General features: G+C 44.8%; 1 protein-coding gene across 1 annotated transcript in view; it reads right to left on the bottom strand.

Moving 5' to 3' along the window:
* The window catches only part of REN (renin), a 92,283-nt gene that overhangs the window by 61,548 nt on the left and 11,285 nt on the right, over positions 1-19,450 (bottom strand). Inside the window, exons 2-4 of the mRNA XM_086923473.1 lie at positions 9,727-9,859; positions 7,830-7,953; positions 2,637-2,755 (exon numbers count right to left, since the gene is read on the bottom strand). Of these exons, the coding sequence (XP_086779599.1) occupies positions 2,637-2,755; positions 7,830-7,953; positions 9,727-9,859 (376 nt within the window). The remainder of the gene's footprint in view (positions 1-2,636; positions 2,756-7,829; positions 7,954-9,726; positions 9,860-19,450) is intronic.

Here is a 19,450-nt window from a genome sequence, read left to right as displayed (position 1 = left end):
TAATAACATTAATAAGTGTGAATGTTTAGTTTTGTGTAAAAAAATTGGTTTATTAAAATTATTGTTTGGTAAAATTAAAAACGTATTAGGAGATAATTAGCAAGGGGGCACAGAAATGTCGACTGCCAAGGGGCCTCCACAGGGTTTAATTCGGCACTGAGGACAGCGGAGGATTGGTGCTTGTGGGTGTGGTGCAGAGTTGGTAAAGTTGTAAACATGAGTGAGGGCTGCGTCGATTGAACATCCCGCAGCCAACTGGAGTGAGTCTGTGAGGGGATCTGAGGATAGGCAGCTGGAGATCCTGCTGAACTCAGGGCACTTCTGACAAGAAAGGGATCAGGTAGACCGGGCAGTAGTTCGGGCAAACATTTCTTTCAGGAGAGGTAGGACCTCTGGCATGACGCAAGGGGAGTACTCCATTTAGTAGTGAGTGGTGGCATAAATGGCATAGTGAGGAGAGTGTGCTGGAGAAGACATTTCACAATTTAGGGGGAAAAAGGGGTGGGGGACGGATTGGCTGACTTCCTTATGGGAAAGACCGCAGTACAGAGACTGGAAGAGGGCTCCATAGGGGGCAACACTGGTGATTGCGAATAAAGGGGGTGGCAGGGCTACTGAGAGAAGGGCGGTAAGTTTGGATCTGATATTTAGAATTTTTGAGTGTAAGTAAATGGGAAGTTCTTGGTTGAAAGTGCAGACGAGGACATAGTGATAGATGGTGGGGACCGAAAAGACTGTGAAACTTGAGGTGGTGTTTGGCTTAAGGTTCAGGAATTAACTACATTTGACTTTATCTGAAGCCATTTTGAGGGTAAGGAGTGGCATTTTGTAGGTCTCTTGGTGCCTTGGGGCACGTAACGTTTTCCATTTGAATGGATGAGCTGAGTGAACATGCTGGAGGTAATGCTTCTGACGAACTTGGGGCATGCATTTCATAACTCTTGGAAAGTATTCAATTATTTTATAGCTTATCCATTACCAGATCAGGGCTCATACCTGCCAAAGCAACTAATCATTGACAAAGCCAATAGGTCCGGCTTTAATGGCCTAACTCATGCAAACACAAATATGAAAAAACAACCATGCATAACTGCTGTTTGCATGAGCTAGTGTATGCAACAAAGCCAGACCTATTGGCGTTGGCAGTGCTTTCTGTTTAGAAAGTATGTGTGAGCTTTATATGACAAAAATTGGGATGATGAATTGAATTTTCCAAATGTAAAGTCGTCCTTCACACTTTTCAATTGAGTAGGTCCCAGACAAGAAATCGCATGAGGTGAAAGATGTTTACCCCACTCCACATATACCTGCATTCTGCTTGTGTTTGCTTCCTTCTTCATTCATAGTCCCACATGATGTGTGTTTACACTATCTTGTTTATGAAAACATGAATTAATTCTTGAATTCTTGTTATTTTGAAATAGACTTGAAACTAGGCATGGGCAAGAGACCCAGGTCGCCTTCTGTTTCTGTCCTTCACTGGCTGAAGACAAATGTAAACTTGACCATGCCTGCCTATCACATGCTGGCACCGCACAATTCAATATCGGCAGCAGTCTCCTTTGTGACAAGAGGATGAAGCAGCTCGAAAGATACTGTCATTTACCATTGGTGTCTGTGTGCCTAAGATACTAACAGCCCGATTCATCATCGGCATGTTTTGCGAGTCTGTAATAGCGAATAATAAGGAATCGCTATTACAGACTCGCAAAACGCGATTCATGCATGAATCGCCAAATATATTGCGATTCCTATGCATTCCTTATTTGCAATTAGCAAATTGCTAATCGCAAATAAGGAATAACTCCCCATTCATTCCTATGGGCCTGAAGGCCCATAGGAATGAATGGGGAGTTATTCCTTATTTGCGAATAGCAATTTTCTAATGGCAAATAAGGATGCGATTTCAAGGGTGCTAGGGGTGTCCACAGGACACTCTGTAGCACCCCTGAAATGTAAATTAGACTCATGTTGCGCACACACATGTCCAAAGGACATGATTGTGTGTAACATACAACTGAGAAAAATGCACAAAAGTGCATTTTTCTCAGTTTTCGCTATTTACCACGAAGTCTGACTTCACGGTAAATAGCGGGAAAAAATAGCGAATTCGCAATTTTTTATTGGGTCATGAATAGCATTTAAGGAATCTCAAATTGAGATTCCTTAAATGCGATTGCAATTTGAGAAATCACAATTTTTTCCGATTTCTCAAATTGCGAGTACATGACCCAATGATGAATTTCAAATGCCATTTTTGCGGGTGCAAACGGCCGAATTCTGCGATTCGCACCGTTCGCGCCCGCAAAAATGCTTCATGAATCTAGCTGTATGGGCCTTATTTAGAGTCTGGCGGATGGGATACACCATCACAAATGTGGTCGATGTACTGTACACCCTGTTGCAGGAGCATTATAGCCTATGGCACTTATAGTAAGGCAGCTGGGATATCCTATGTTTTATCCGGCACATTCTGTCTGCCAACATTTAAAGAAGTTCCTTTGTTGTTACAATGAAAGAACAGAATTATTCAGCTAGTATGTTTGATTCTCCAGTCTGCGGAGTCAATGATAACCTGCTGTTTGTTACTTTGAATCCATATGACCAAGGGGGCATCTTGTGCTTGTACCACCTACCATCACCACGTCCTGGCTCAGGAATCCCTTCACGGTGCCGGATCCATAGTGGATGGCAAAGCCAGTTCCATTCTCCACGTATGTGTCAGACTTGGAAGAGTCGTAGCGGCTGTGAGAAACTGAACAAAAACAGTAGTTGGTAAAGAATCATGGCTGCCATCAACACCTGTTGTTGTTAACACCTGTCTAGACATGGAGTAGAAACACAGGTGCCGTCAACATCTCTCTGAGATGGGGGCAGAAGTATGACTGTCATTAACATCTGTCTAGAGAAGAGGCAGAAACAAATAGGTGCTATCATAATCTGTCTCGACAAGGGATATGCTTATGAGGGGAGGAGGCGCAGGGCAAACATTCCTCCAGATGTTTCGGTTGAGGTAATTTGCCAACAGTGTCCTGGAGTTTGTCCTGCAATGGCTCTTCATTCAAGGCCAAGTAAAACCCTTTCTGCACAGGACTCTCAGGGTAGCAAAGACGAGAAGCCACAGACTTCTCAGGGAGGTAGTGTTAGGGACAAGAGCTCAGAACTCAACAATCAACCAATGGACACAATAAAGAAATATGCAGCCCACTGCCTGCCTTTGATGGAAAAAGAATACATACCACAACGAAATACTACACAACACGATGAGTGTGAAATGCAGGGTTATAGTCTGTTGCATCTAACAGTGTAGAGCCACACCCCCTTCTCCCTAATGTCCACCCTCTCTTTCCTGCTATGGTTGAGTTCCATTTCCTACTGGTCCAAAGCTAAACAGAGTAGGCAAATACTAAGCACAGGTGCAGATAACTCAAAGCAGTCTCATTCATTAGTGGAGCAACTCAGTTCAGTGTTTTTTCAACACTTGATTAATAAGTCTGAGGGGGTGCAGCAGACTTGCCCACGCACATCAGTTTCTGTTACAGACTAAGCCCTTCACTTACCTGCTCTTGGTTGCATTGCATGTTAGGGTGTATGGTGGGCGCAGTATGATCTCCCACCCTTGTGGTATTGGCCCTTCCTTTCACAATTCAAATGGTGAACCTTAATTCCGCCACAGGGGCGCCATGGTCAACAAACCTAATTCTCACCCCATCCTCCCAAGTTCTTCCAGCCCCAATTTAAAAAGAAGGCTCAAGAGGATTTGGGGAAAAGGGGAATGGGATTAAGCGAAAAATAGTGGGTAAGAGAAATAGTGCCTGTTCTACTGCACCTCCAGGGAGAAGAGGAGGACAATATATAAGAATCACCCATGATATGATATATAGGAAAGCTAGTATCTTTTCTCTATACCATTGACACATCTTCATTTATTAAACTAAATTCTTGGTTATTTTTCTCTTGAATATTTCAGATGACAAGTACAAGAAAATATCACGTTTAGTATAAGCAGAAACGACTTCTTCATATAGTCTAATATAAATTTATTTTGTTGTTTTTTAGAAATTCAAAACCAATGAAGCCCTTTTTACTAACTCCTCATGCATAGTACTCCACACACATACTGGAAAAAATATTTTTAAACCAGTAAAGGATAAGTGCCCTTGAAAACTCCAAGAAATGTAAACAAACTTTAGCTTCTGATAATTTAAAAGCTCGAAAACTGATGGTGTTGACTCCGTGAACTAAAAAAGTTACTGTGAGTGTAAATCTAAAACAGGTTCTTCGAGTTCCAAAGGATTCTCAGGAAGAGTAGAGATGGCCTTTTTCCCTTCAGCAAACCACTCATCCAGTTGGGAAGCAAGGATCAGAAAGTCACACCATCTTTTCCGTCATGACACCATGTCAACAACAAGACTGCTTTACAGGCATTCACTCAGTTTCATTTGAACTCCTTTTTCCCAGTACTTGGCACTTCACTTCCTGTCAGTTTCAGAGGGAGCATACATGTCTGGGGTGGCTCTAGGCTCATGGTGGCCCTGGGCAGGGAGCGTAGGTAGGGGGCCCCGGAAGAGGGGGTCCGGGCGGAGCGCAGAGGCCAGTGAAGAGGGGGGGTCAGGGTGTTTGGAAGTGGAACAGAGCAGGAGGCCGCCATATCCCTGCCAGTTGCCGCCACGCAAATATGTATCCATCCTCAGAGGATTATTATATTAAGGATATATATTGGCGTGGTGGCCCCTGGGGTTTGGTGGCCCTGTGCAGGTGCACAGCTTGCACATGCCTAAGGCCGCCCCTGCTAGGAATTTTTCAACGTGTTCACCAGATCCGATCCAGCATGTTTCTTACAATCCAGGGTTTGCAGTTAGCATCTGTAGGAATGAACAGTACATATAGCAGCTACCTATTTACCGAGTGTGAAGGTAAGGAGAAGGGCACTATCTTTGTGGGGGCTACAGGAGCATCCTTCGAGTCAGGGTTTTCAGAACAGACCCGATGGCAGGTCTGCGCTGTCACATTCATCTTCGGCAGCGGTAGTTCTCAGGACTGGTGCAGACTGGTGAACAGATGTAGCTGTTGCAGCCTATTGGCTGAGTTTCTTCAAGATAATGTTAGAATCCAGGCCAATCTTGGGTTCTTGCTTCGACGGCGTACAGCTTTTTTTTCTCTACCAGATGTGGGAGTACCAATATCTTAAGCCTGTGATGGGCTGCCAGGCACGACAGGAATTGTTATGGTGCAGTTCACTCGGGTAATATGCATAAAGGCCAGTGGAGCCCCTTTCATCATGGGCCCCTCCTGGCTTGCTCTCTTTCTCAGCTTCCTCTGGGTTCTCCACAGGCTGAGAATATGCTGCATCTCTCCTCTTGGAGTCTGTGATCCTGCAGGCCCAGGCACAGTGCTTCCCTTCCTCAGCAGGCAGGCTTCAAGGCGCTTTAGGCAGGTACTCAGCTCTTCCAGCAGAAAGTGCACACTTCGGTGATGTCCCCTCACCTATGGGAGATTGTCAGTCTGGCAGAACCTAGCCGTGAGTACACAGCAGCTCTTCGAGTACCCTGCAGAACACTTTCTTCCTTGATCAATAGAAAAAAGTGGGGTGGCTTGGGTGTGATTTTTATATATATTTTCCATACAGTCTATGTGAATCTGTCTAAGGTTTCAGAACTAGTTTGGGTTGGATCTCTTCCAAATGTCATTTCCTGGCTGCTTTCCAGACAAAGCCATTGCAGAAAGTGATGGCTTTCAGAGCAGCTGGCAATGGGGCTGCCTCCAAGCACGAGTACCTCAGACATGAGCACAAGTGAGTTCACTGCACTCAGCATTCCGGGAGCAGTAACTAGACACAGACAAAAGTGCAGGTCATGCCTAGAAACTTCCCCACCATGAACAAAAGAAACTACAGCTCCACCCCACACTCAACCATTTACCAAATGCCAGTGCTCAGGGAGATTTAATCAGCAGTCCTTTGCCAAAAAGAACTTCATGGAATTTTCCAGGTGAGTCCTGTCTCCGCCCTCTTCATTCCAGTGTCTGGCTCTCCAACCTAAAGCAACAGGAATATAGGCAACACACTCCCACTTTTTGGGGAAGCTATCCTTGTCCGCCATCGAGTGCCACGCCAAAGCCAGGGCATCCAAAATGGTCCCCACCAGGTCCTGCTCTAAGACTCACACAGCATACAGAGTCCTATTAACATGGATGTAAGACACATGTGCAACACATACACATGGACTCAAAATACCACCAGGTGCTTGCTTTCATAGACCTGTAGAACTCTACATGGTAGACCGCAGTATCACAGACACAGAAAAAAACACCTGGTCATACTACAAATTCACCAAACTCAGTACGCTGCCACCACCACTTTGTGTGTACACCCAAGTCAGAGATAGTAGTCTACTGAATTGTATGAGGCCTTTCTTGCTGTGCCCCTCTAGGTCACAGAGGAGGTTCTGGGCCTCACATTGTGAGGGACAAGCCTTGGCCTCTGCACAGGGTTAGCCTAATGGGAAAAATAAAAGTCAGGATAGCAATTGAACATGCAGTCAGGCACTCAGGGCCGGAGTTCATGTCCGTTTACCATGCAGAGGACATCCCTCTCCCAACAGGGCAGAAACAGGGCTGCTATTATAATCGATCTAGAGATGGGATAGGGGACAACATTTGTCTAGAGATGGCGGAAGAATCATGGCTGCCATCCACATCCATCTAAAGATGTTGGTTAACCACCCAAGGCTCAGTTACCTCAAAGAGTATTCAACCCCCTAAGCAGAGGCATAGATGAAGAAAGCTGGTAGTTGCAATACCTTCCACTTTCAATATGCTAATGTGTTTTGTTTTGGTTCACCACCATGTTCCCCAGATTCAAGCCCATCAACATTTGATTACATTTGTACTTTTTCATGCTCAATTTTCTTTCCTTTCTTTTTTACCAATGAAATTGAAGGCCGGCTTATAATTGATTGTAAAACATGTTTTTTTCGTTTTCTCATTATGGGTCTGTAGAACAGTGAGACGCCCAGACTGCCCAGGCCTTGCTTCATTAATAGAGAGCTGACTGCAAAGCTTCTTTCACACACACCGTATAACACTCATGAATAGCAGGACATAGTGCACGACTCTATCCGGCATTATTACACGTGTGAGAAGTATAGTCCCTGACTCTATCAGGCCTTGTTACATTTCTGGGCAGTAGGCCATAGTACATAATTCTCTCAGCCATTATTACACTCTTTTCAGTTGACTATAGTCCTTCACTCTAACAGGCTTTATCACACTTGTAAGGAACAACGTGCAGTTTTACTCTGAACTTTGACCGGTCTTTATACATTCATAGCAGACAGTCTGGGGTACCTCTCTAGCCTCTATCGGGCCTTAATACACTGATGGCGGACAGACTGCACTCTCACTGGTTTCTAGAAGAGTGTGTTACCAGATGGGGTGGGGGCAGGCAGACTGCAGTGCCTCGCTAGCCTCTACCTCTGATAAGTGAAAAACTGAAGTGATCTCCATCAGGCCTTATTAGACAGAGAGGATTCCAACTGAACTCTCACTTATTTCTAGCAGACATTATTAGGCAGATGCCAGAGAGAGTGCAGTGTCTCTAGTCTCTATGAGACCTTGAAAGGGGACAGGCTGCAGTGCCTACCTCCACCAGGCCTCATTACACTGATAGGAGATATCCTGCGGTGCCTCCCTGGCCTCTAGCAGGCTTTACTGCTGTGATAGACGACACAAGTATTGATCTTTCCAAAGGCTTTGGAACGTCCTTGGCATGATGTTGATAAGAGCCTTGACTTTGCCCCAGTACCCTCTCCCGCTGCAGGATAACTCACCACAGGCACTGTACAGGGGGGAGCAGCTGTGGGAAGGCACCCAGAGGTTTGCGGATCCTGTGTCGAACACCACTTTGAAGGTCTGTGGTGGGGAACCAATGGTGATCTCACCAAAGTACTGGGTCTGCAAGACAGAAACATGAGGTCTGGTGTAAGAAGGGCATGATGTTCTTCGAAGCGAGCAATGGAGCGAGCAGCAGGCCGAGCAGTGGTGTGAGGGAATGGACGGCTTGCAAAGATAGCAATTGGGCAAGCAACAGGGTGGGAAATAGGGCAGGTAGCAGAGGTGACAGCAGCAAGGCAACTGAAGGGACAGGCAAGGGCAGATAAATTAACATTGGGTTAGCATTAGTGTGAATAATGGTGTGAGCAATAGTGCAAATCTCAAAGACAGCATTGGACTGAGCTTCTGATTGGGCAACAGAGCTATTATCAGGGCAAGTATATAGAAAGAGAATGATTAATGGGGTAGGTAGAAGTCAAGCATTGGGACAGATGGACGAGCCAAAGGAACGTGCAAAACCACGAGTATAACTCTTGGCAATGGCTAGGTTTTTAAGTGTGCATTGGGAGAAGCATCTGGGTGGCCATCGGGGCAAGCAATATAGGGAATAATACATATTTCAACAGGGTGAACAGTGCTGTGAGAGAAAGGCCAGCAACTAATAGAGTGACTAATGGGTCAGGGTGCATGACAAACAAAAGAGCAAACAACTTTGGGTCCGGTTTAGAGTTTGGCTGATAGGGTACGCAATCATTAACGGGATGGGATACCCAATCTGCGAAACCCTCGGTCCGCCCGCCCGCCTCATTCCGAGATGAGTGGACCTTCTGCTCCTTGTAGATGGAGCCCCCATTGGTCTCTCTTGATGGAAAACTTCCTTCGATGGCCCAACGGAGTAGGTCATTGGTGGACGGACATTATACCACTCACTCTACTTAGATGGTGTAATGTCTTTCTACGCCTGTCCTTCACTGCCAGGAAAAACCTCCCAGGAAAGGACGGAAAAAAAGAATGACCTCAACACCCTGGGAGAACATTTCCAGAGTGTGGAAGTCATTATTTTGTGTCTTTCAGAAAAAAACTCCCATGTTGGAGTTTTCTTCTAAAAAACTAAAGAATTGTACAAGTTTGATTGATGGCCATCAAAACCAGTGGCAGCAATTCACCAACCTTTTTGTACATTAAAAGGAACCATTGTGTCAGTAATTCCTTTTGGCTCAGCAGCCATCTCCAAATTTGAAGTACGTTAGTCCATCATGATGGCGGAGGTAATGCTTTCCCTTATCCCGACGGACGGTACTCTGTCGGTCAAAGTCATAATCATGCCCTCTGTGAGCATGTTGGCAAGAGAAACAATAGGGCAAGCCACGATAGGAGAAACTTGTAAACCAACGGTGAAAGAAAGGGGCTATGAAAGAGAGAGTAAGAAAACATCCCCAGGCAAGCCTTTGACTCATGCAATACCACCCAGCAGTGGTCAGCCTATTAGCATCTATAGCAACAGACCACCCTGAGGGGAAATCTGCTGATGCACTAAAAGGTCCATAGGGATGGGAGAGAGTCTCACGAATGGCTGACCGACCCCACGCTGTCATTTCAGAGTCTGACACGTACCCGACTCATCCCCAAACTCTTTGGCCTGTGGCAGGGGGGCCTAGGTTCACACGCCCCACCATCTCCCAGCCTGCCATGCGTCTGACTGCATCCAAGGCGGAATCCTCTCAGAGGCCTACCCAAGCCAGATCCGTGAGTGACTTCAAAGGACAATGACAGCATCTCCTTTGCTGATTTTCAAGCATTGCGAATGAGTCCCTCTACCTCAGTAATCCCGGCCTGTCTGACATGTGACTGACTTTTCTCCAGCCCCTCTGGCTCCATTCATTGCTTACTCACATCCAGGTAGTTGGTGAGATTGGTGGGTGCTGTGTCTCTGCGCCTCAGTTTTGTTTCAGGGAAGACGTCGGAGACCTTGACCCCCATCTCCCGCAGAGTCTGACGGATGGAAGGCATTACCTTCAGGGGTATCCTGGGGAGCAACAGAAGCAAGAACAATAAAGTGGGTTATTACATGTGAGCGGTGCAAGACAGTTTAATAGAGTTTCACCTCTCCGTCTCTCTCTGTGCTACATATACTGTAATTATCAACAAATGAATTAGTATAGCTTCCATCAACGAACGAGCCCAATTTCCAAAAGTGCTTCAAATAGTAGGCGTGTCTTACTCCAGGCGTAGGTATAACTTACTTGTGGATTTTAAGGAGTACGATTGGCTTATGAATGGTGTCTTTAAGCAAGTCTAAAACCTGGAAATGGCTCTCAGAAAGCACTTTGAGAAACAGTCATGAATATTCAGGTATAACGAGGGGACTGTTGGAAGGGACATTACTCCTTGAGATCAGGCACAAGAGAACACCATAATGGCCAATTTACCCTTTAACTACAATCCTAGTTCAGCTACCCAGGTACTAATCCCAGAAATACAACAAATATCAGACCCGACTAGATCCAACTTAGAGAGGGTACCTACTGCCACCTCCAGTAGACCAAATCCACCCCCCCCTACTTAACCGACCCGTTAGGCCTAGGTTGCTGACTAATAATAAGACAGGGGTAGAATTACCAACTTGCTTGCAAACTCCCACAGAAAATATCCCCCACCCCCAGTTATAAACCTGCCACCGGCAGCAACCCCGTATGTTCTCATTCTCGCTGGTATACCCGAGTTGAGAAGGGATCAACATGAGCCACATCAAGATTTAAAAAATAAATGCATGCATTGGCTAGCGAATCACAGATATTTTAGGTACGAAGATGCGCAAGAAATCCTAACCACACGTAGAGTAGGATGGCTGGGATGGAGGCCCAAAGATAAGGAGTGTGACTGTATAGTGATTAATTTCAGGAACCCCTTTATTGTGCAAGAAATTTTAACTAGAGAGGCTGAGATACAAATGAATTCCATTCTAGCCCTCTTACTAGGTTATTTGTACCCCTCTGAGAGGGTACAGCAAGGCAAAAGGTATCAGGGATGGGATATGAGATACGAGAAAAACAGCCTTAGCAAAGCTTCCATTGACTGCCATTGGCCCAGACAACAAATGTTCAATGTACATCAAATAGATTCAGTAGCCTAGAGGGAGTAGATTGACGTGAGGTCGAAACTATTGCCCCGTAGTGCTGCAGGGTGAAATGCTGCCATTAACTGAGCCCCGTGACAATGATGTAGGGCAACATATGATGTTAGGGGATGAGGAAACCTGTGTGAGCATGAGCGGCTCACCAGGGAAACACGACGGTGATATGTAAGGAGTTGCCCCCATCCTCTAGCGGGTCTATTATGAAAGGTGACACTGGTCTCAGCGGGCCTCCCTTGCAACCTCCTTCAATAGTAGGGAAAAAAACAACTGTCTCGACCATCTAAGGCTACATATTCTATCCTGGAACCTAGCAGGCCTGAACAGTAAGATCGATGACCCCGAATGGGGCCATTTTATTGACGAACATGAGATCTGCATGTTCCAGGAGACCTGAGCAAGAGGGGATGTTTTAAAAGCGGGCTATGCCACTTTTAACATTCCTGCACTATATGGTGGGAAAGAGAGACCCTCAGGAGGTTTGACCACCTGGGTGGCAGTCCACTTAGGTTGTACGGCAGAGCGGATTGAATTGCCCTCAAATTATATTCTGTGCGTCCTTCTGCACTTCTCCCCCAAAATTTCTATTGCCCTCCTAAATGTGTATTTGAGACCAGTTAGCCTGGGCCGGGAGTCAAAAACACTGGAGGAACTTATGTCATTCATAAGCACCATCGCAGATAACCATATGGTGATCGTGGGAGGGGATTTTAATTGCCAGGTCGAACCACTGGAGGGATTGTATAAAGACTCCCTTTCCGAAGAAGATACATTCAGGGCTATCCCAGAAACTTTGTGCCCTCCAGTCAAAATCTGGTCTCCCCTGGTGCTACAGATGAACTGCCTTGTCCTACAACATTCCTTAAGGGCTTGCAATGGAAGAACTAAATCTGATTCCACTAGCAATTATACCTTTACTAGAAATGGACGAGGATCCCTATTAGACTACATCTTAATAGACTCCAAATCCTGGCATAATGTTGTTGATTTTAAGGTTTTGGCTCGGTCAGACAGTGATCATAACGCCCTGGTGCTAGAACTCAACAACCCTAAACCAGGGGGTGCAATAGGTGTTTATTCACCTATTGATGATGGCTGACGCTTTCCAATTGTAGGAGAAGAGTACGATGGACCGATTGTAACCAGTCCCGGGCTAAATTAGGCTCTTTATATGAAGCCCTCATCCCGGTGTTCATGTCTGCTATCAACTCCGTATCCTCCAATGGTACATTGATTAATTTTCAGCTGGTTGCAGAGAACCATGCAAGGCTATTGGCAATTACGGCGGACTTTTTTTCCCCATAAAAAAGAATAGACTTAATAAGAAGCCTTCCCACCCTTGGTATAATGAGGAATGCCGGAAGGCCAAAACAGCCCTTATTGCCTCTCTTAAGGCCAATGATCGCCCCCTAATTATAATACTGAGGGTGGCTTATAAGGCCAATGTTAATGAGGCAAAAAAAGGGTGGGAAAGTGATAAGTGGCAGAGCTCTTTGGGCACCCGGGATATGAAGCCTTTTTGGAAAATAGTCAACACGGGTAGTAGTGAGGATAAATCTGCTATAGAACCAAACCTGGAGGCAGGTGTATGGCAAGACCACATCGGGTCTCTGGTGGAGAGCCAGGATCAACCAGTAGGTAAGGTCTGCCCTGTGGGGATAGATCTCCCGAATGAGTCAGCATGCTCTTATCGAACAATGGATCATATCCCCGTGATATCTCTTAATGAATAACTGGTGCTCTTTCAAAGATAGCATTAGGTAAGGCGCCCGGATTAGACAAAATACCTGGGGACCTTTTTCGAAGCGAACCTACTGTTTGGACCCCATATCTTTGGATTCTCTTTAATGCTATTCTCCAGGGCATGAAGATCCCTGATAGCTGGGCTGGAGCAGAAATAATCCCTATATATAAAAAGGGTTCACAGTTGTTGCCATCAAACTACAGGCCAATAAGCCTTATAGATGTCACACAAAAAATGTTTGCACGTGTGTTGCTGCTCCGGCTGCAGAGCTGGATGGAGGAGCACCAGATTCTTACTTCCTTGCAGGCAGGGTTTAGAGAAAAAATGTCTACACCGGGCCAAATCCTCAGGCTACAACTATTACATTGGAGGTTTGTGTCCTTGGAGGGTGGCAGCCTCTACTTAATATTTGTAGACCTGAGGTCTGCGTTTGATTTGGTCCCAAGAGAGAGGTTGTGGGCAGTTCTCCGTGAGATGGGGGTCCCACCCTACTTGTGTCAAGCCATAAAGTGGCTACATGAAGGAAACTATGCCCAAATCAGATTTGGAAAAGAGGTCAATCTTACACCTCCCATTCCAGTAAATAGAGGCATCCGTCAGGGATGTGTACTTGCCCCGACCCTTTTCAGTCTTTACATAAATGGGCTAGTAGAATTTTTGCTTGGGGAGCAAGACTGGATGTCCCCAAGTTGTCCTCACGGAAAATTCCTGCCATGAGGTTCGCCGACGATACCCTCTTGGTAACCAAATCACCCGTGGGGATACAGAGGGTATTGAACAAGTTTGACGCATTCTGCAGGGAAAGAGGGTAGGAAATCAACCTCCAAAAAACCAAGTTCAAGGTGTTTAATTGCCCCAAAACTACTCGATCTAATCCATCTCTCTACGGCAAACCCCTTGAAAGAGTACCCTCATTTGTATATCTAGGTATTACTATTACAGATTCAATGGACTGGGGGGGGGCTCAAATTAAAAAAAACTCACTTAGATTAGCTCAAACATTTGGGGGACTGATGAAGGTTTATCGCAAATCAAGCTACAAGCCAGTGAGCCCAGCCATAGAAATCTACAAGGTCAAAGCTAGGGGAGGGGCGTTGTACGGGGCAGAACTATGGGGGCATCATAGCTCCGAGAGTCTGACACAAACAGAAAACACCTTTCTTAGGCAATTGCTTAGCCTCCCACGGAGTACCCCACTAACGCCGCTAAGACTGGATTTGGGGATACGGACCTTTAAGGATGAATCCAATCTTAGACCCCTCCTATTCTGGCGTCGTCCCTGGGCTACTCCCGAACTTGTTGACTTTAGGGAGGAACTTAGAGAGGTGATGTCCGTATCAGGGACTGGCAAATTACCCTGGTTTGCTCATGTTCGCCATATGTTAGTCACCTTAGGTAGGGGCAACCTCTGGGATGACCCGGAGGTTGCGTGCACCACAATCTCTAGAAAAGTTCTGAGGGATTGCTACGGGGTATTTAAATTGGCCCAACTCCACAGCAACCTTTCAGTGGGCAAGCTGACTAAACTGTTCCTAGCGGTAAAAGACCGGTACCGTTTAGAGCTTGTCCTGAATGAGATCAAGCCGGCTCTTGCAAGAAAGCTCTTTCTCCAATTTAGATACAGGGTTTTGCCACTCCGTTACTTTACAAACAACTGGGGTGGTTTGCAAAACCTAGGGTGCCCGGCATGTGATTGCTCAATGGAATCAGAACTCCATGTATTTTTTAGTTGTCCAGGCTACAACAAAGTGAGAAAACGGTGGTTGGCACAGATCTGTAGAAATCTAGGGACCAGACGTTGCTGTGAGGCTTTTAGGATATTTAAACATGACACAAGCCTCCCGCTTTTTTAAAAGACAACTAAAGCCCTGCCAATAAATAAGGGCTATTGCAAAGCACGAATGAAAGGAGGAATATGCTTGGGTTATCCCCTGTTCCAAATTGTTTGAAAATCCCTTACATTTTTCTCTGCTCGAACTTGTACTCAAGGCCAAGTTTAAGTTCTGATTCCTATCACTGCCCTTGTCTATTTTATTATATTTTGCTTCGCTGTATTTGCACTTTGCCTCTAGAAACTGTTTTTATTTAAGAACCAATTAACAGTTTTTATATGCTACAATCTTTATATTTGCCTATGATACTATATCTTGCATTATTGTATATACACATTGTTCTTTAGAATTGTTTTTACCCAAAAAATGATTTAAATAGTTTTTATGAACAAATATTTATATGTGGAATCGGTTGAATAGATTATATTATATAAATGTGATTGGTTATATACTATATATTCTATACAAGTGTCTCCTTCTATGCATTTGGACTTATTCTCCTTTCTTCCCCCTACAAAACTGTAAATGCCTTTATTTTGGAAAGGTAATGTATATAATCTCAGCTGTACTTTTAAGGTCAAATTGACCGAAATAAAGTTTTCTATTGATTGATTGATTGATTAAATCCATACTTTTTGCGTTGTTCCTTTTCTTTCGTCTTCATATAAGAGAACATTTCGAAATACTTTAGTTCAGGGTGGGCGCTGTACAGAAACCCTCTGGTGTATGGTTCAATGTTGCTCCATCTGTAATGACCTTGGTACCATATGGGGGCTCATTACAACTGCATCACTGGTTCACTAACTGCAAGGAATAGAATCTGATGTACTACCCTGAAACGCTTCTGCATGGTAAAGAAGTGGGATTTTTAAAACTTGGAAGTCTTCATCATATTTTTACATGATATTTGTTGCACGATTTATTTACATGGCAAACATATTGAAGACTCTATTCGTGTTATGTCTAGCCAGACCCTAGGCTCGGTTCTGGTTTTCTTGATTGTCCACCTCTTGGTGCAACTCACAACTAAGACAGGAGTTAGTTAGGCCGAGGCCCAGCTGATCAAGACAAAACTTTGATTATTGGGCCGCGCATGTAGTGGCATATTCCCAGGACTCGCCAAGTCTGTAACTCTGTGGCATGTCTTACTACTTATATCCACAAGGTGGCACCACCCATCCGCTTGCAAACACGAATGTATGCATGAACGACGTAACCAGGGACATGATAAGATTTGTGGGTAGCGAGCAATAAACGAAAAGGTCAATGGCGCATGCGTGGTACCAGATCGGTCTACGCGAGTCCGACAACATTGCGGGACCAACTGCCCTTAAATCTGCTCGTGCGCTCTTGGGAGCAGCTGTCGGATAAATATGCTCTTAGTAGAGGCTACGGGAAGAAATGAGCTTCCGGCAGAGCTGAACACTATCGCTGAACACTGTGCTCATGCTGAGGTTTATCAGTAAGTGTTCGGTTGAGGTCTTTCATTTCACTCAATACAAAATCACAAACATCACAATAATTTGAAGTCACTAAAAAGCAAACACTAAAACCTGAATCATTTCAAATGTGTCCAAGTGCTTAACGGGGCGGAAGGACGTTGCTGCAAGCTACAACGTTTAATAAAAGAAAGGAAGAGGACTGTGCTGCAGCTTATCAAGGAGCCCATTGCCCTGAACATAATTAAATAAACCGTAGTGTGTGAAGCAAAAGCTCAGAGTCACTATGACGAGATATAATAAATGCAGGGACAATCGTGTCGCTGGTGGCATTCCTACGAAAAGGACGAATTCTGCATTAATGTACTACAAGCGCATGACCACTAGGGGGCGCAAGCAACCACAGTATACAAGTCATCTTCCGTAATTAACTTTCTGTGTAGCTCTCCTCTGGTGCAATCAACCCGTGCTCTCTACCCACAGAAGTGCGGCACCATTGGTCACCCTGTAGAAAGCATCGTTTATGCCTTCATAATGCCAGAGTTCAACTTTTCGTGCTTTTCATTACACGAAAGGCTTTGGCCGACAATGCCCAAATAAGCTTGCATTTGAACAAGGTACAGAAACAGCTGTATGTGTCTGACTATCTTATAGAGAACTATTTATTAGCTACATAAACAGGGGCGAAGCTTGCTCAGTGAGATTCGGATGGTGTGAATTGCAAATTATTTCACTACAAAACAGTATGCTGAAGGGTGGAGGGATGACCAAGGTTTGGGATACACTGTTTACATGAGGAAAAGGTTCCATACATATTTGCATTAGGTGGGCATCTCTCTAAGGTTCTTAACCCCTTCGCCGCAGGGGTAATTCCCCCACGGCCCGGGGAAGGGAGGGCCGCGGCGCCGCTGTACTCATGACGAGTCCAGCTCATCATGCTGCACAGTGGAGCTGTGCTCATGACGAGCAGGACTCGTCATGACTCCGCCCACTGCAATAGAACGCCCGCACAGGCGGGGAATCTATTGCGTGTGGGAGTGCCGCGGCCGTTATGACGAGTCCAGCTCGTCATGAGCACAGCTCCACTGTGCCTCATGACGAGCTGGGCTCCTCATAAGCATGCATTTGGTTAAAAAAACATAACACCTTTCAGTCAAATAAGGACGTTGAGAAAAAACACCAAGGGGTAGATTTACAAGCTCCATGCGCCGCCGGTGCATCACGTTGCGTGATGCACCGGTGGCACAGTCTGCTAAGGGATACGTACAAGCACAGGTAAAGCCACCCTGTGTGACTTAACCTGTGCTTGTGAATATTGCCCCTGTTCACGCAGCTCTTTGCGTGTTAGGGTTGGGACTTGGGTGTTGCTGTGGGTGTTCCCATGCAACACCCCATGTCCACTGATGCATTTCCAGATTTACGAGAAATCGTAAACCTGGAAATCCATCAGTTTGCTGCGCCACCATAGGGGGGGCGTAGCCAACCAAAACGAGGAGAAATGTTTTCATGTCTCCTCGTTTTTTCCTCTTTCAATGCGTGCTGCATTCTACAGCACGCATTGAAAGAGGAAAATGCCTGCAGTGACTGCTTTTGTGCAGGAAGGGGCCCCTTCCTTCACAAAAGCAATCTCCCCATGGCGCAGGCACCCTTGCACCATGGTGCAAGGGTGCCTGCGCATGTCAGCTGTTTCTGCGCCAGCGCTCTGGGAGAGCACAGGAATGCGACATATCATTGTAGATATGTCGCATTCCTGTGCTCTGAAAGTGCCGCAGCCAAATGGTTCACGGTGCGCGCTGCAGCACTTTCTTGTAGATCTGCGCCCAAATGCATAGCTGATTTGACTCTGTGCCCCAGGTCAACTCTCAAGCCAAGAATGCATTTATTTGAGGTGGGCATACCCCAATTACCCCCTGCTGAAGCTATGCCCCTGCAAAAACAACAGTTGATGGACAGAATGCAGAACAATGTCATACATTCACCCCAGTACAGAGATCTGGGCCTAAATCCATCGTTTTTTTTGCACTCCACACCACCCCAGTTCAGACATGGCCATATGCAAATCAGCCTTGACCCTGTGCCTCATGGGAACAGTCCAGCCCGAACTGCCAAGCCATGTCTTTCCTGGACCGGAATCAAGCATCATAGGACCGGTTTCTGGCTATCAGCCGTCTTCAGCCAGGATAGCTTGACTCCAGTGGTGTGGGGAGCATGGGACTCACGTCTGAGCATACCCATCACACTCGGGGTGACAAATGCAAAAACAACAGTTGATGGACAGAATGCAGAACAATGTCATACATTCACCCCAGTACAGAGATCTGGGCCTAAATCCATCGTTTTTTTGCACTCCACACCACCCCAGGTCAGACATTGCCATATGCAAATCAGCCTTGACCCTGTGCCTCATGGACATAAACTTTATGTCCCAAAGGTCATTTACAAAATATAAGGTTGGGTGTAGATTTTCTATTATTATCTCCAATGGGGTGATATTTTGGTAGACAATATTTAGGACACAATTAATGTCAGGGGATATTCTGACATCACCATTCTGGTGCCACACATGCTAGGACAATACAGCATGGCTGTACACTTCTATTAAACAAGCATTGGTTTAGTCATAAATGCCTTTGGAGTTCTGATGAAAACATCATAAACATTCAGCTGCAGTGAAAAAAAGTCACAAAAGTAAATATTAATGTGTGTATTAACTTGTGCATAAGTAATGCTACATCTAGGGTTAACTGCACACTTTTGTGGTATTCACAATTTTTTATTGTAGATTTACACATTTAGATGAGGAGGTGGAGCCTCCTACAAATGGATTTATGGATGAAAAGTTACTACAGTAGCATTGCACACATAGATGTAGATGCCCACCTATGGGAAAGTATAGGGAAAATTGTTGAAGCTTGTCATTCTTTTTTTTTTTTTAAAGAACATTTCTAATGTATAATAATGCAAATACATTTTAAATATTTATCAACCTAGAACTAATCGAATAAATTGTTACAGCACATTCACTCATCAAATTACATATGAAATTAGTAATTTAAATGTATTAATTTAATGTATCAATAATAACGTTGAAACAGTAATTCAAACAAACCTACCTTCACAAACATTTTTATTTTTATTTCATAATCAGAACGTTCTCAAAACATTCTCTTTAATTACATTACATTATTTCTAGTTTTTAATTAAAAGTTAAAAAGTTTAGTTTAATATTTTTTAATTTAAGTTTATTGTTAAAATAATTCTTTAAATACACACATATAAAACAATGTTTAAATAACATAGGGCCACAAGTACTAAACGTTTTTATGGTCACAAACACTGATTTAGTATTAGATACTGTGAAAAGGCTTTCTCAGATGCATTCATCCCATTCTAGGTGTCAGAAACACTTTTCTGACTCATAAAATAAGATTGCGAGTGGATGCCGATTTGGTGCCTGAAAGAGAAGTGT

The sequence above is a fragment of the Lissotriton vulgaris genome, chromosome 5, assembly GCF_964263255.1.
Source record: "Lissotriton vulgaris chromosome 5, aLisVul1.2, whole genome shotgun sequence".
NCBI classification, from domain to species: domain Eukaryota; kingdom Metazoa; phylum Chordata; class Amphibia; order Caudata; family Salamandridae; genus Lissotriton; species Lissotriton vulgaris.
Note: the sequence above shows the minus strand (reverse complement) of the source record. Positions and strands in the feature narration are given on the sequence as shown.